At 41.4% G+C, this 18,471-nt stretch overlaps 1 protein-coding gene across 1 annotated transcript in view; it reads right to left on the reverse strand.

The window, feature by feature from the left end:
• LOC129696502 (transient receptor potential cation channel subfamily A member 1-like) overlaps positions 1-18,471 on the reverse strand; it is a 100,634-nt gene that overhangs the window by 9,089 nt on the left and 73,074 nt on the right. Inside the window, exons 20-22 of the mRNA XM_055634477.1 lie at positions 3,595-3,763; positions 2,510-2,599; positions 1,070-1,239 (exon numbers count right to left, since the gene is read on the reverse strand). Of these exons, the coding sequence (XP_055490452.1) occupies positions 1,070-1,239; positions 2,510-2,599; positions 3,595-3,763 (429 nt within the window). The remainder of the gene's footprint in view (positions 1-1,069; positions 1,240-2,509; positions 2,600-3,594; positions 3,764-18,471) is intronic.

Genomic DNA, 18,471 nt, shown 5'->3' on the forward strand with positions numbered 1-18,471 from the left:
TTGCAAATCATCATTGATAGACACAAAATGCTGGAGTAACTCAGTTCTTTGTAACTTTGGTGGCACCCTTTAAAGACCTGGTGACTCTTTGCGTACCTTGGATATGCAAAACAAAGAACATCACTGTGACTTGTCACATGTGACAATAAAGTATTAATTTATTCATTCATTCAGGCAGCATCTCCAGAGAAAATGGATATGTGACGTTTCAGGCCGGGATGCCAATATCATTGTTTGTTGTAGTTCAAAACAATGTTATACCGCCTGGAAATACTGAGTTCCAAGTTTCATGGATTCAGTGCTGAGCTGACTGAAGACCAATGGCCCCATAGGAAAATGTTGGCTTTTAACTGTTTTTGGCTCAATTTACCTTGGACTTCCTCTGAAGTTAATTGTTAGTATAACTCAGAGAAGCCAAGCTAGGCAGAGGATACATCACTTGTAAATTTACTGTCATCATATCCACCTTACACTAATGAAATGAACACCACAAAGTTAATTTCTACTCAATAGTTGTACATACTCCTATGCACTCTGGCTTCACGCCCAGAGCTTTCTACTACAGCAGTGGCCAGATCAACTCTGGAAGCTCTCATGCATTGCCCAAGTTTAGAGATACAGATACAGAGATACAGCGCGGAAACAGGCCCTTCGGCCCACCGGGTTCGCTCCGCCCAACGATCCCTGCACATTAACACTATCCTACACCAACTATGGACAATTTTTACATTTAACAAGCCAATTAACATACAAACCTGTATGTCTTTGGAGTGTGGGAGGAAACCGAAACTCTGGGAGAAAACCCACGCAGGTCAAGGGGAGAGCGTACAAACTCCATACAGACAGCACCCGTAGTCAGGATCGAACCGGGGTCTCCAGCGCTGCATTTGCTGTAAGGCAGCAACTACACCGCTGCGCCACCATGACCGCCTTTAACCATGTTCTCAGAGATTTCTGAATTTACAGGGAAGTACTGAAACATAGACTATAATTTCTTCTGTTATTTCCTAGGAGAAAAGATTTACTAATAAGATCTGATATTTTTGCAAAAACGTAAAATGAGCGATACCTTTGAAGATAAAGTAGGAAGTTCACCCACGACGTATATGCAGAGATCATACCACACTGCCATTGCAGCGGGTGAGAGGCATCGAAAACCCAGGGAATTACAAACAGAATGGATGCCACATACATCGTCCCATCTAGAAGATTAGATGAATCATGGAAGTATTGCCATCGCTGTTTATTAAGACAACAACAAAAAAATTGTTCAGCAGCAATTATTGAGGTCAAAGTAACTTATACTTTATTCTTAACTCAATTAATTACTGTGGGGATTGATCAGTTTGGAGTGTCCGCAATTCACCATCTTCTAGATGTGTAACTTTTCCATTGCAGACTAAATGTCAAATGTCTTAACTTTTCAGATACTTTTTCTTATTTTGCATAATATTCAGACATCTTGGATTATATCTTATTAGGAGTAAGTGAAAAAGACAATATTTTAATACTTTATTTTTTCTATGTTAACACGCTACCCTCAATACTGTGGGCACTTTTAATCTAATCTTGATGTGGCACCTATTAAAATGTTTTTTTGGAAAATACGCCATATTCGCTGGTTCTCATCGATCAACTTTGCTCATTGTATTCTCGAAGAACTCTAGCAAATTTGTCAAACATGGGATCCCTTTTATAAAACTGTCTCGACTTAGTTCGATTGCATTAAGGCATTATAATAGACAAGCCAATTCTTCCTGGATTATAGATTCCAGCATCTTCCCAATAATAGATGTTAAGTTAACGGCCTTATAATTTATTGTTTTTTGGGCAAAAAAAATCATATTCACAGTTTTCTATCCTACAGTTACTCTCCCAGAACACAATCGGTTTAGAGAAACATCAACCAATGGGTCTATTATCTTTGCAGCAGCTTCCTTTAAAACCCTTGGATGCAGGTTATTGGATTCTGACAACTTGTCTGTGGTTGGTCCTGTTAACCTTTCTGATACCTCATCCCTTAAGACTAAGATTGTTACAAGTTATTTCCACTTATTTGACAATAATACATCGACTATCCTTGGGGCAAATGCAATGAAAACTGTTGCAAAATATTGTTTTAAATTAACTCTTCATTTTCTTTCCCATTCACCCTCCCCACAACCATTTTAAAACCACTGGTGCTACCACAGATAATCAAAATGGGGAGTTTCTCTCCTCCTAAAGTCCATCACTAAGTCTTATCGATGTTGAGCTGGAGATGATTCAGACCACACCACTCAACAAAGTAATTGATTACACCTCTGTATTCAGCTTCCCTCTCCTCACTGATGCAGCCCACAATTGCAGTCATCTGAAATATTAGGGCAATCATAGGCCAAGCATGCCATCCTGAAGAACTCTGGCCATGATATCCTTTGACTTCAATGATTGTTTTTTAAAACCCACAGCAGCCTTTCTTGGTATCAGGTTTCTGTTACAATTACTTTACATTTTGTGCACAGCTTACCTGTTGTACAATTTGGAAAGCCTCTTTGCATATGCCTAGGATGCACATGGCAAATACAATTATTGTGCATATTGTGTGGAATGAAATGCTCTGTGGAAGGAAGAATAAATTAAAATAGACAACAATTCAATCCTGTCAATATCCTATCTAACACAAGTAAAAGATAATAATAATTTCACTTTGGGTACAAACTTTGCATAAAGTTGGAATTGAAAAGATTTAGCTACAACCTGTTTATGCTACTATTTTGAAATATTCTAATTGCCTCTAGAGACACAGAACAAGAACAGAATGAGTTGCATACAAAATTGAGCTGAGAACTCCAGGGGTCTACTTCTGTTAAAATACCGCTTCACGATAACCATTCCAGTAATGTTGCATATGATCTGTAGCGGTATTGCCCTTTTCTATATGTTGCTCTAGTAGAATAGAATCTCAGTGTCTCAGTTAATTGTTTGAATAAGGTTTCCAGAAATCTGGGGCTGTTATTAGATAGATTCATTCATTCCCTTGGACCCTCTGTATTTTTCAGAGTAAAGGGCCTGCCCCACTGTACGAGGTAATTCAAGAGTTCTCCCAAGTTTCCCCTGATTCGAATTCGGAGAATTACAGTAATAGCCGCTCGTAGGTACTCGAGGCTCTCGTGGACATTTTTCAACTTGTTGAAAAATCTTCACGAGCTTACCGTGTTTCTCGAGTACCTGCCGTTAGCGTTACAAGGCGCTAAGAGACGTCCCGAGCTCTGACGTACTCGCTACGTACATTCTACGTACTTACCACGAGTTTGATTTTTTTTTTAAACTCGGGTGAGCTCTTGAATTACCTCGTACAGTGGGACAGGCCCTATAGGCTCACTTTCAAACTAAGCAGATTTAGAGAGGTAATGCAAAGTGGTTATATTTGATGATGATACCAAATCAGGAGGAGCTACTAAATCAAGGTGGCAATGAAGAAAGTAAAAAAGGAGATGGAAAAATATTCATAGTCCAATTGCGTGATATTATTGTGTCATAAAAATCTGGACAAAATGAGGTAAAGGGCTCATTCCTATCTGGAACCTGAGAACAGCCATACTGTGCACATACCTGATTTTCTTTCTCAAGCACCACCAGTTCCTCCGTAGCATTGAGGGCATTCTGTGTTTCATTGATGAAAGCAAAGGGTCGTGAAGTAATAACAATGTATGTTATTGGTAGCAGTAGTAATGAAAAGAGAGCCATGTTAAAAACATGTGCTTGTAGTCCGTAGGCTCGCCTAGAAAAGAGAAATACATTGAATTAAGATATAAACAGAATCATCTTACCCCTCCCATATAGATATTCTCTTCCTGTGATAATTAGATAACACATTTTTGTTAGTGAATGAAAAATTAAGTAGTTTGCAGATTGTTATGTAATTAATCATCACTTGCAATTTAAAAAGAACATTCAAGTTTAATAATAAGATTAAACGAGAACTTACCAGTTCGAAGTTTGATCGTTATTTTATGAGGAGTAACGTTGAGGGATTACGTGAAGAACCCGCCAGGACGCATGCGTGTCATTCTTCAAAGCAACGGTGTGAAATCACAGATAACAGTAATGACCTGAACATAGTAAGATTAGAGAAAAAAGGATACCAGTTGAACTTTATGATCGAGGGTGGGAGCTGAGGGCACGTAATCCCTCAACGTTACTCCTCATAAAATAACGATCAAACTTCGAACTGGTAAGTTCTCGTTTAATCTTACTATTTTACTTCGGAGTCACGTGAGTTACTACATGAAGATTTCAAAGCTCTGTGATTTCATGCCGTGGAAACAAGTCCATGCCTCACAACTGCCTTAATTGACTAAGGGAGGAAATAGTGTTAACGTATTCAAACATGAATCCGACATTGAAATTCCATGATGAACCTCCGCCCCAGAGTATTTTGCAGACTCTAACAAGTTTTCTTCCAAGATTGCCCTGTATTTGGCTCCATCCATCTTCCCATCAACTCTGACCAGCTTCCCTGTCCCTCAGTAATGTTGGACTATACTCATATACCATATAAGGAAACTAGTCCTTTGGGGATAATATTAAAAATTCCCCTCATGAGTTTAGTCACCAGGGGGTGAGAGAAAAACATCCCCACAGCATGATGCTGCCACCACCATATTTCACAGTGGGGATGGTGTGTTCAGGGTGATGTGCAGTGTTAGTTTTCCGCCACACATAGCATTTTGCATTTAGGCCAAAAACTTCTATTTTGGTCTCATCTGACCAGAGCACCTTCCTCCACATGTTTGCTGTGTCCCCCACATGGCTTGTGGGAAACTGCAAAAGGGACTTCTTATGACTTTTTTTCAACAATTGTGGAGTGCATGACTAATAGTTGTCCTGTGGACAGATTCCCCCACCTGAGCTGTGGATCTCTGCAGCTCCTCCAGAGTTACCATGGGCCTCATGGGTCTTTTTATCCCTGACCTGTCTGGTGTGTTCCTTGGGCTTCATGATGCTGTTTGTTCACTAATGTTCTCTAACAAACCTCCGAGGTCTTCACAGAACAGCTGTATTTATACTGAGATTAGATTACACACAAGTGGACTCTATTTACTAATTAGGTGACTTCTGAAGGCAATTGGTTGCACTGGATTTTATTTAGGGGTATCAGAGTAAAGGGGGCCGAATACTTTTGCACACCACACTTTTCAGTTTTTTATTTGTAAAAAAAATTGAAAACCATGTATCATTTTCCTTCCACTTCACAATTATGCGCCACTTTGTGTTGGCCTATCACATAAAATCCCAATAAAATACATTTACGTTTGTGGCTGTAACGTGACAAAATGTGGAAAATGTGGAAAAGTTCAAGAGGTATGAATACTTTTGCAAGCCACTGTATGTTCATTCCCGAAACGTCACCTATTTCCTTCGCTGAAGAAGGGTTTCGGCCCGAAACGTCACCTATTTCCTTCGCTGAAGAAGGGTTTCGGCCCGAAACGTCACCTATTTCCTTCGCTGAAGAAGGGTTTCGGCCCGAAACGTCACCTATTTCCTTCGCTGAAGAAGGGGTTCTGCCCGAAACGTCACCTATTTCCTTCACGATCAGTCTGAAGAAGGGTTTCAGCCCTAAACGTCACCTATTTCCTTCGCTCCATAGATGCTGCTGCACCCGCTGAGTGTCTCCAGCATTTTTGTGTACCTACTGTATGTTCATTGTTCGGTTCATTAGTCCCAGGTCCGGAAATGGTTACTTAAGATTCTGCTGACGGACACTTTTGTCCTATTATGGTATGGATGATTTTCCTGCCTGTTACGGGATGAACCAACAATCTGGTTATTTCGGAACGGAGAGCCATGTTTAGTTGTATTTTGCGTAATACTCGACTGATGAGGCAGAAAGGAGGGAATGCATAGAAAGAACAATCCCCCCCCCCCCCCCAATGCAGCGAGAAGGCATCCATCGCTGATGTACCAGTCTGATTCCCAAGAAACACAGATAGGCAACTGGTGATTAAGCCGAGATGCAATAGATCAATCTCTGGTGTTTCATGTCATGCTACAATATCAGCAAACACTTTGCAGTCCAACATCCATTCGATGTTTGTCATGAATTTGCGTGACCTGGTGTCTGCCACTAAATTTGAGATTACCTGGTAGGTAACTAGCTGATATTTAAATTTTTTCTGAATACACCATTGCCAAATTGTGTTAGCCGGATTATCACATGATACCGATTTGATTCCACCCATGTAGTTAGTATATGTCACCATGGTGGTGTTATCAATCTGTAGTCTAACATGCAGGTGATGCATTTCTGAACAGTCTGATTTTAGTCCATAGAACGCACCCAACATTTCCAAGTAGTTTATGACATGTATCTGAAGCAATGATGCTTCTTGTGCATCCCATCTATATCCACAACTAGAGATGGGGTTAGTAACATGCCAACCATGAACACTGGCATCAGTTTGTAGCACCACTGAATGGTTGCTGACAATGATAGGGTTTGAACAATGCCCAATATTTCCCCTATCATTGTAATTCCGTGATTGCTTAGATTGGTAGCCTCATTGGTCTCTACACATGACCAGTATTGATTTTAAATGCTTATACCTTTGTCCTTGTAATTACTGGTAATACAAAGGTCAAACAGTGTGGCTGGAAAGGCCACAGCATTGCCAATTACCCTTGCTAGCAGTCGAATAGGTGGTTTACTGATGTCAATGAGGTTGTTGGCCTCAGTTAAGTCTGTACCTTCCTTTGATAAGTTACCCACATGTAGACTAAATCAAAGGTGAACCCCAAGTAGTCCTTAGTGGTGGAAGGTGTTAGCTTAGAATTAATAACGTCTATAATCCTTCCGCATAGGCACCGTATAGTAAGCATCTTTTAATGGATGCAATCCATAAAGTAGCCTATGGAATTAATTGTTTGGCAGTAACAAAGGTTTCCAATTTTGAATGAATTTACTGCACAATGTATTCAGGTTTGTCAGACCTGAATGATTGGTAACCACATCTTTTTGTTTTTCGTAAAGATATTGACACGAATTCCAAAGAGTCGTGTAGGGATTTCCCCATGATTCCCTAGCATCTAGCCTCTCCAGTTCAGCATGCGCTTCCAGTTTTTCTTATCGTGAAGGCACGAACGTTCAGTTCGGTACATGCTGAATCGGGAAATTTTGTGCACAAATTCAATTGTATATCCCTGAACACTAGGTAGAAAATAAGTGTTAGTAGTTATTGCACTGCATGCCTCCCAAAAAAATGTAATCTACACACAAATTTGTGTTATTTACACCACCTGTTTTTTGAGACCAGACCCCCCTACTTCCATGGTGACCAGTGGAAAGTTTGTTTTCTTCCTTGCAGTCGCCGTAGAGGTTGTGGCGTCGGTTTTTGGATTTGGGATTTGGGGTTGCACGTCTTCCACGAAGGCCGGCCTGGGCCAGGCCTAAAAGACCTCTGTCCTGTAGCCCGGCCTTTGAGCTGTCACCAGCTTCTGTGTGTCTTCCTGCTGGTGGGTGCGTGGAGGTGCTGTTGTCGTGTGTAGGAGATCCTGCCTGTTGCCGCCTTTATGAGCCCCAGGGTATTGGCCTCCTTATTGAGCTCTTTTACCTGTTTTGACAGGTTGCCCCCAAGTAGTAATATTGGTGGTTTTATCCCTCCAGGTCTGCACAGCTCTGCAAACCTAGGGTTTAAAGCTGGGCGGATGGCGTTCTCCTGAGACTATTAATCTCATACTCCGTATTGCAGAATAATGCCACAGCGTCTTAGCTAAACATCCTGCCTTCTGACTCCCGTTCCAATGTGTTTTCAGATGTAACTGTTCACCGTGGGAAATTTTTGAGGGATACCCATTTTCCGGTGCCAAATATTTGGCAGTAGTGTCTATTACAGCCATGTTCCTGTAGTTGTTTTTAGATGTACAAACTTGGACTCCTTTTCCAGGAGGTTTCCTTGTTCTTGCACCCCTTGCACACTGATTTCTTCCTTCAGCAAAACGCCTCTTCAGAGCCAGCCCAGAATTGGTTCCCAGTACTCCCCTCTGTCGAGGGAGATGCACTGTGCAGCCCTGATAAGGTGCTGCCATGGGTGTATTATATACCCATTGTGACCAGACTCCATCTCCCAGAGTCTGTCACAGTGGAGCATGTGCTCCATAAGCCGCTCCATTTGACCCCAGTAACGCTGGTCCCCACGGCATTTCTTTGCAGTTCAACTTATCAGCCAAGTCGGGCACAGCTGATCCCACTAACGGTGATCTGGTGCCTTCAGCCGCTGCTGGCTGTCCACAACTCCGTAGTTCTTCCCAGCCAGTGCAGCCCTTGTGGACTCCTGTCCGTAGTTTCCCCCTGTGAAAAACAGCACGGGAAACAAAGCATGACCGCAGTAATTCCCTTACCTGTCGGTCTTGGTTTTAAAAAACTTGCCTCTGCAGGGGAATACTCCCCCCTGCCTGCCGTTTTGACTTGTCAGAGTCAACGGCTCTGTCTGTGTAGTCTTCCCGCCCGGCCGTGGTGTTGTTCTGGCCAGCATGGGTGCTAAGTCGGGCACAGCTGATCCCATTCATGGTGATCTGGTGTCTTTAGCTGCTGCTGGCTGCCCGCAACGTTGCGGTTTTTCCCAGCCAGTGCAGCCCTTGTGGACTCCTGTCCATATTTTCCCCCTGTAAGAAACAGACACGGGAAACAAACACGACCGCAGTAATTCCCTTACCTGTCGGTCTTGGTTTTAAAAACTTGCCGCTGCAGGGGAATGCTCCCCCCCGCTTGCCATTTCAACTTGTCAGAGTCAACAGCTCTGATCTGTGTAGCCTTCCCTTCTGGCCGTGGTGTTGATCTGGCCGGCGCGGGTGCTAAGTCGGGCACAGCTGATCCCATTCATGGTGATGCTGGTGCCTTCAGCTGCTGCTGGCTGCCCGCAACTCCGCGGTCCTCCCCAGCCAGCTTTAGATGCAGCCCTTGTGGACTCTATTTTTGTCCAGTTTCCCCCTGTAAAAAACAGCGCGGGAAACAAAAAATGACCGCAGAGTAATTCACTTACCTGTCGGTCGCGGTTTCAAATTTACCGCTGTGGGGGAACGTCGTTCCACCCCGTCTGTCGTTTCGCAATGTGTGAAGCGATATGACACGCATGCGTCCTGGCGGGTTCTTCACGTAGTCACTCACGTGACTCCGAAGTAAAATTGATGCTGATGTCATCAATAGATTCATATTTACCTTAGACTAAGCATGCTGGATCTTTCTGGGTGGGACAATGGTCTGTTAATATGTTATTAACAGATCTCCAGTTATATTAACAGATAACTGAAGGTGGCGCCTTCAGTGATGGCAGCCTCGCCAACGGTCTATCTGTCTTTTAATCCTTTTTGTTATTTTTCACGTGTTTTAAAAAGTCTGTGTTAATATTCTCTGCTTTGTTTTATATAGGGTGAGGGGTGGGGGTCGGGGGAAACTTTTTTTCACTCTTACCTTGCTGGAGAAACGATTGTTTTCCGGATCATATCTCCGGTCACTCTGCGGCCTAACGTCATGGACCTGGCATCCTTGCTCGACACTGACTTTGAGCCCCAGCGCGGGGCCATGGACTTACCATCGGAGCCTGCGATCCCTTGCCTGGGATCGACGCTCTAACCGTGGCCTGCGGATTTCAACATCGTGGGGCTCGCAGTCTCGGGTATAGACTGATGTGGGTAGCTGCAAAGTCGCAAGAGGTTTGACTAACCCCGACCCGGGGTCTGATCACCCGGCGCGGGGGAGCTGAGGTCCCCCCAATGTGGGAACTTGATCGCCCCGATGCAGAGGGCTCGACCGTCGGCTACAGGAGCCAAGATCATCCCGTCAACGGAAGGCTCGAGGCCCCTGACCACAGCAGGACAAAGAAGGGAAGAGATTGAACTTTTTTTTTGCCTTCCATCATGTGGAGTGTGGAGGAGTCACAGTGGTGGATGTTTATTTTAAAATATATTTTTTGTGTCTTGTTGCTTTTTATTGGTATGACTGTATGGCAAATCAAATTCCTCGTATGTTGCAAAACCTACTTGGCTAATAAAATATGACTATAATTATGATTATGATTATGATTCATAATCTCTAGAGGAGCCACAAATGTAACAGCTACAAATCTCACAAACATACTGGCATTTGTATACCATTTTATAGTTTGCTTTAAACAGACATCACCTTGCTCTATCCTCACATTACTTCCAAAGGATATTCATTTACACTTTCCATTAAACTTGCCTACAGTAAATGACATGGTAATTAACAGTGTAAACCTTTTATTAAAGCAATGTGGCCATTAATACTGTAGCATTCAATATTTTTGGCTCAGAATTAGAATGTTTTAATCCGTGGAGTCACTATCCTTCCGACAAATTGGTGATAGGGATTTCAAAAAGGATCAACTTAAATATATTACATTTATATCACGCTTTTCCTTTCAGGTCAATTTTCTTTCTCTTTAAATCTTATCCTGTAACTAAATTAAGTCTAATGCATTGAATTCACGCGTTGCCATTCTTTCAATTATTTTATACGATCTCACTGGTTAATGAGATACACAGTCGGGCTTTCCAGTGCCTGAGGTTCCAGATATCTTCATATACAGCATTATAAGCTTGATCCCCCAGTGAACTACAGCTAAGAGCTTTATAAAACAAATTAGCTGACAGAGCCTTCTGGTGATGTCAGGGTCTAAGTAGGCATTTCTTAACAAGGCAATGCATTTACTGCAGTATTAAAGAGTGCAATAAATTGGATAATGGCACTATGATTCTACACAGCTCTTGATAAACAAAACTGCAAGGAATATAAGCAGGAATCTATCGCCTGACCCTTCAAGCCTATGCTGGCATTCAACAAGATCATGGCTGGCCTACCCAGCCAGAACTCCTCTTTGTGCCAGTTTCACATAGCACTCAAATACTTGATCCTTCAAAAGATTACCTCCCTCCTTTACATATCTTTAATTATTAAGCCTCCACAATACTCAGTGGTCGAGTATTCAAGATATTCGCCACCCACTGCAAGAAAACATTTCTATGTACCTCAGTATGAAATTAAACACCTCATCAACAACCCCAGCACCCCACCCCATAGAGTAACTATGTCCCTTTATTCAAGACTTTCCCAATAGTGGGTGACACCATACAATGGCAGCCTCGCCAACAGTCTGTCTTGTCCTTTTCTTTCTTTTGTTGTTTTTAGTCTGTTGTTAAATGTACATATTAGTGTACCTTTAGTGTTGTATTATGTGGGGGGGGGTGGAGGGAAAACATTTTTTTTTCTCTTTCCTCCTTGGAGATGCGACTCTTTCCGTATCGTATCTCCGTCCGCACTGCGGCCTAACGTCATGGAGCTGGCGGTCCCTTTGCTGGGGATTGACTTTGGGAGCTCCAACCACGGGAGCTGGCGGGACTTAACATCTTGGAGCTCGCGGTCCGTTGGTTAGGGAATGACTTTGGGAGCTCCAGGACGCAGGAGCTTTGACTGCCCTGATTGGGGAGCTTTGATCGCTCCGACGCGGGAGCTTCAATCACTAGCTGTAGCAGCTTCGATCGCCCCGACAGCGGATGGTTTGACTGCCCCGACTGCGGGAGTATAGGAGGGACAAAGATAATATGCTATCTCCTTCCATCACAGTCCGCTGTGGTGGATGTTTATGTTACTATTTATGTAGTTGTGTGTCTTGTTGCTTTTTTGGTATGACTGTATGGCAAATCAAATTCTTTGTATGTTCTTCCATACTTGGCTAATAAATCAATTACTATTACAATTACGATTGCAACATCTCAATATTGAACTGGTGATCTTCTTGTGCAGGAATGAACTGCTGATGATAGTTTATAACAAAAATGTTCCTTACTGACCTCCAGTGTTTCAAAAAAATGATCTTTCATTTCTATAAAATCCAAAGAACATAGAACCAATTTGATGAAGATTTGTTAAATTGTTTCAAGGACTGATATGCATGTTGGAATTTTATCCAGCTGGATTTGGTGATATTTAACTTCAGAGTTTGTCACCCACCATTGCACTCCAGGACAAGTGATAAAATTTCATCCTATCTTGGCAGAGAAGAGGCAGTCTGAGTTTGTGGCTGCGTGAGGATTTTAGTTTTCTGCATGGGTATTTATACACACACTGAACTTTTTTTTCTTTCTCGTTTATTACATCGTTTACAATGTAATAAACAAGAAAGCTTCAATATTTTGTTGTGCTGCTGCAAGTAAGAATTTAATTGTTCTATCTGGGATATATGACAATAAAACATTCTTGAGTTGGGTTCAGGGTGCCACTAACGTTCACACCTGATACTTTTAATTTAGTTTAGAGATACAACGCGGAAACAGGCCCTTTCCGCACACCGGGTCCGCGCCGACCAGTGATCCCCATACATTAACACTATCCTAAACCCACTAGTGACAATTTTTACATTTACCAAGGCAATTAACCTACATACCTTTATGTCTTTTTAGATGGGAAAACAAGGAACTGCAGGCGCTGGTTTACGAAAAAAGGCACAAAGTGCTGGACTAACTCAGTAGGCCAGGCTACATCCCTGGAGAACATAGATGGGTGACGTTTCGGGTCAGGACCCTTCTTCAGATTTTGTAAATGGGGCCTGTCAACTGAAATGTATCCCATTTCCTCGCCAAAAAGCTGGCGTGTGACAAGATGCAATGTGAAATGGAAATCAGTGCCCGATAACCAGATAACATTTTACAGAATTACCATTGTTGCTGCTATTGTACCATCTGTATTTGAACTATAAGACTGGGGTGGCTTCAGGTAACAAGATAGTAAACTGATAATATGGCTCAGAATTATACTTTAAATGACATGTTGCCATGTCCAGACACAATAATCCAGTTCCTTGGACCTCTCTGGATGATCATTGCAGCCTCGTGTGGTGAGTGTTTAGATTTGCGGTGATCTGTTATATGGGATGCAATTTTGCCATAAGAATAGTACAAATCAGCCATTAGCTGTAACAAACACATAGGAGGTGCAGGGGCAGGAGGAGGAAGGGAGGAGGGAGCAGGCAATTTCGACAGTTCTTTCTGCCCATGTCAACTTTAAGCAACTCATGCTGCTGATGATATTGGTTGATACACTTGCAATTAACTGTTACATACACTGCAACTTCCTTTTGCTGCTGACCAAATAATGAACATTCCTCCGAGATTCTCATTCACTGCTCCATTTCTGGAAGGTTTTCTGAGTTTTTTTAATTGAAAAATGAATAATTTCTCTTTCATTTCCTTATTCACAAGTACCATTTTTTGGAACAGACTGACTTTAGTCATTCTTTTCTTCTCCACACATTTGCAGTAGCTCTTATCAGCCAATGTTATCTTTCTTGCTAGACTATTTCACTATTCTATGTGCTTTTACTAATTAATGTCTAGATCTTTTTTTTGCTGAATTCTGAAAAGTTCCTAATCTTACGTTTTGCTGCTTCTTTGGCAACTTTGTGTGTCTTTTCATTTGAAATAAACTAATCTTTAATTTTTATTAATAACTACAGTTAGATTGTTTTTATTATCGTATTATTTCTTTAAAATATTTGCCATTGCTCAATTATTTTCATACCTCTTAAAATAGTTTTCCAATCTACCATAGCAAATTCATTCCTTATACCTCCATAATTTATTTAATTCAGATTTAGCACTCCGGTTGAACTAAATAGTTTTCAATTTTCATATAGAATTCTATCATATTATGATCTGATCATTAAAGACCTCTTAACTACTAGATCATTAATCAACACCTTCTCATTACATAATACTAAGACTAAAATAGCCTTTTCCCTCAGTGGTTCCTAACCTATTGATCATGACAATCACACACGCTCCATGAATTCATCCTGGGCAAATTAAATTTACCAATGCTATGTAGATTAACGTCTCATGATTAGCATTGACTTTCTTAACTTGCACTTTCCTCCACATTTCCAATACTACTTCAGATTTTATGGACACCGATGTTTTCTATCCCTTGTCATTTCATAACTCCATCCATACATCTGCTTTACGGCTTTTCTGAAGTGAATTGCTTTCTTTAAATTGCTTGCTTACTGTCTTTATCAAATCTTTATTTTCAGGGCTAAACTTTAGGGCGGCACAGTGACGCAGTGGTAGAGTTGCTGCCTTACAGTGCCAGAGAAGCAGGTTCGATCCCGACTACAGGTGCCTGGCGATACAGAGTTTATACGTTCTCCCCATGACCCATGTGAGTTTTCTCCCATACATCAAAGATGTACTTATTTGTAGGTTAATTGACATGGTAGTAATAGTAAATTGTCCTTAGTGTGTGTAGGATAATGTTAGTGTACGGGGATTGCTGGACAGCGCAAACTTGTTGGGCCAAAAGGTGTGTCGCAGCGTTGCATCTCTAAACTAAACTAAACTTTTGCACCTTTCATTTTGTCCCTCTTTTCCAAAATAAGTCTTGAAATATTTAATTTGCACTCTTGGCCACTTTGTAGCTACATCTCGATATTGGCTGTTAGGTGGTGCCCATTAAGTTCTATTTATGCTATTAATGCTATATCTGCTTTATGATCAATATTTTGTAGTGCATCAATGTGAATGTTGGGTCTTAATTCTGTTCTCCAGACCTGGAGTATACTGTCCCTTTGGCCACTGAGGACATTCACCTCCATCTCTGTCAGTGGTCTCCCTTCCACTCCAAGCTAATGCTTGGAGTGGAAGGGATCATCTGTCCGTACTGCTCCTGCTTCTTATAGACAGGGATTGAAGCGCAAGGTATCGACACACTGAGCAATATGGCAGGACCTCAGGACTGTCTTGTGACTGTGAACTGGAACCACTTCATCCAGCCTGAGTGAATACTCCTCACGTCACCGGTTTCATTAAGAAATACTTTGAAGACTTGTTCCAACAAAGACAATCGGGGTCCATCCTATCTAGAAACCTTGGATAAACAAGGAGATTTACTCTCAACTGATGTCAGCTCCAAGACTTTCAAGAAGATGATCCTGCACTGTACAAGAAGGCCAAATATGAGTAGGAATGACCTACAGATGCTAGTTTAAACCGAAGATAGAGACAAAAAGCTAGAGTAACTCAGCGGGTCAAGCAGCATCTCTGGAGAAAAGGAATAGGTGACGTTTCAGGTCAAGACCCTTCTTCAGACTGGAGTCTGCTTGCACTTTCGCCCCTCCACACTTGAGCTTTAGCCACATTACCCAAAAAATGTGTATTCCACTCTCCTGTGTAGTATCAAGTATTAACATTAGGCTGCATTCAGCACCGTCATGGCACCAAATCAAATGAAATGTGCGAGTTTTAATTATGTATTGTGATCCCAGCACCTCATTTTCTGAACCACCTAAATAAAGTTTCTGCTGCCTCTTGGTTGCAAGGATAAACCCTTACAAATCTCATGGCACTGTTGGACAACAAGAACCCCCCCCCCACCTCTAAATATTCTGGCCCTACCACTATACCCCAACTAATACCATTAAGCCAAATCACTTGATAATTTTTCTAATCTCTCTTCATGGGACCTTGTTTTGCGCAAACTTGATGATTAATTTCTAGCATCACAGGATAATGATATTTCTAAAGAACTTGTGACTGTAAATTTTATTGTAATGTGTTAATAATTCCTATATTGTAGTTCCCAATTTTATTATGAACATCTCAGTTTTTTTGTCTAGTATCCTAGATAGGAATGTATTCTAATTGTTTATTGCTTTTGTCAGTAAAGAGATACATTACTTTATGTAAGTTATTTTATCATTTTTCATTCTCCGCCTAACTTTGACATTGAGTGCAAAAATTGAGTACAATAGTTGGGACATCATGTTGCAGCTGTCCAAATCGTTGGTGAAACCACACTTGGAGTACCGTATGCGGTTCTGGTTGCCTAGCTACAGGACGGGTGTGTCATTATTGTGGAAAGGGTGCAGATCAGAATCATCAGGATATTATCCAGGCTTGTGGACTTGAATTGTAGGGAGAAATTGGATAGGCTAGGTCTTTATTTGTTGTACGGTAGGACCCTGAGAGGTGACTTTATGGGTTGTTCAAGATCATGGGGGACATAGAGAAAGTGAATGCTCACAGTCAATTTCCCTGGGCAGAGGATTTTAAAACTAAAAAGCATAGGCTTAAGCTGAAAGGGGAGAGATTTAAGAGAGACCTCACGAGCAACTTGTTAACTCAAAGAATAGTTCACATCTGGAATGAGCTGCCAGAGAAAGTTATAGAAGTGGATTCAAATATAACATTTATAACACATCTGGACAGATATATGTATTGGACCAGTTTAGAATATTAAGGGACAAATGCAGACATATTGGACTTGCGCAGTATGTAAACCATATGAGTTTCCATTTTGTATACGACTCCATGACTCTAAAACTAAATGTTGAAGCATTTCTTTTGAATACAAATACATACTTAGACTTATGTGGACAAAATCTATCCATTATTGTTTCTGTCAAGAGTTTAGGACATGAAATTATTTTATATCTTCTCAGAGATTTAAATTTCAGATGATCTTTATTTCCACTCTTACCATGAACCTGGGGAAAGGTCACCAAAAATAGTAAGATTAAACGAGAACTTACCAGTTTGAAGTTTGATCTGTATTTTATGAGGAGTTACGATGAGGGATTACGTGAACAAGCCCACCAGGCGCATGTGTGTCATTCTTCAAAGCAGCGGTGTGGAATCACAGATAACTGTAATGACTATACATAGTAAGATTAGAGAAGAGGTACCAGTTAAGTATATGATCAGGGTGGGAGCGGAGGGCACGTAATCCCTCATCGTAACTCCTCATAAAATACAGATCAAACTTCAAACTGGTAAGTTCTTGTTTAATCTTACTATTTTACTTCGGAGTCATGTGAGTGACTACGTGAAGATTTTAAAGCTCTGTGATTTCATGCCGTGGAACGAGTCCATGCATAACGTCTGCCTTGACTGTTGGGAGGAATTGTGTTAACATAATTTGGATATGAATTCGACATTGAAATAATAAAATATTTAACACAAGTTTATAACCCCTTTATATGGGTTTAAATTAATTTACAGAACTTAAATTGATTCTGCAAATGTTCCAGGTTTCATTACTGGTTTATTACAATTGGAATGTTTTCCCCTCCAGACCATCCTGCTGCCTTGAGGGTTTGGTCCATTGGTACATCCAACTGTATCGCTGCCGACGTAGCTGCAGCCCTGGTGGAAAGAGATTTTTAAATTTTAGTATCCACCCCAGCCTGTGTTTAGCAACTGTTTCAGCCATCTTGAGATGGTCTGGACCATCACTCTTGGTGTGGTTTCTAGTGGCTGATAAAAATGTGCCTTTTCATTGCCTCTTAGGATATTCGTTTTCTCCATGTGTAACGACAGATGTTTATTATACACAGACGGTCATCTGTTGGGTATGACCTAATTGTATATTGAGGCCTGCTGATCCCTTTTTCTGTTCTGCTTACTATCTCATAAATATGAACGTAATATTTTCTGTTGAGAAAGTCATGTTGTCCAGTCTAGATTTTTGCAGTAACTGTATCCTCTGTGCCATGACCAATACCATTAGCATGACCGTTTTAATGTCAGTCTTTGTAAGGACAAAACTGTAGCTGGAGACCAATTCCTGAGCATCTTCAGGATTATACTCACATCCCATATATGGGTGTATCTGGTTCTCCTCATAGGTTTTGTACCAGTGGGTCAGTCCCAACAGTGTAATGATCTGCCCCCTGCCATAGGTAAGTCGATAGAGCACTTCTGGCGCAGTTGATGGCACTGTAACTAAGCCCCTCATCATAGTGGAGGCCTGCCAGATATTCCAGCACACATGGGATGTTCATGTCTCTGATTCCATGTTTGATACCACTGGGAACCATGGTTGAGTAGGCCAATCGGGTACTACCAATTCCAGATGCAGAGTCTAGTTGTATTTCTTTGTCTGCCACTGAATTTAGTCTTCCTGGTAAATAAGTGGTTGATATCCAAACATCTCTCGGGATACACCATTGCCAATTTGTATAGCCAGATTGTCACAGATGTCAATTTGTTTCCACCCTGTGGTTAATGTATGCTACCACGGTGGTATTGGTTGCTCCGCACCCAAGGGTACTGGCATCAGTTTGCAGTACCATGGAAAAGGTTACTGACAATGTTTGTATAGGAACAAGGCCAGATGTTATCTATCCACCATTTTAGTTCCATTTTAACCTGATTGGTAGTTTCACAGATCTGTCAAGTGACCTGCATAATTTAGAGTGCTGGTAATGTAGAGGTCCAAATTTGTGTGGCTGGAAAGGCAGCCATCATAATGCCAATTACTTTAGCTACCAATCTGATGGATGGTTTGCTGATGTCAGTGAGGTTATTATAAGCCTATATTAAACTTGTAGCCTTTTCCTTAGGCAGAGTCACCGACATGTGAACTTAGTCAATGGTGAAACCCCAGGCAGTCCATAGTAGTGGAAGACGTTAGTTTAGATT

Source organism: Leucoraja erinacea, chromosome 4, assembly GCF_028641065.1.
Source record: "Leucoraja erinacea ecotype New England chromosome 4, Leri_hhj_1, whole genome shotgun sequence".
Classification (NCBI taxonomy): domain Eukaryota; kingdom Metazoa; phylum Chordata; class Chondrichthyes; order Rajiformes; family Rajidae; genus Leucoraja; species Leucoraja erinaceus.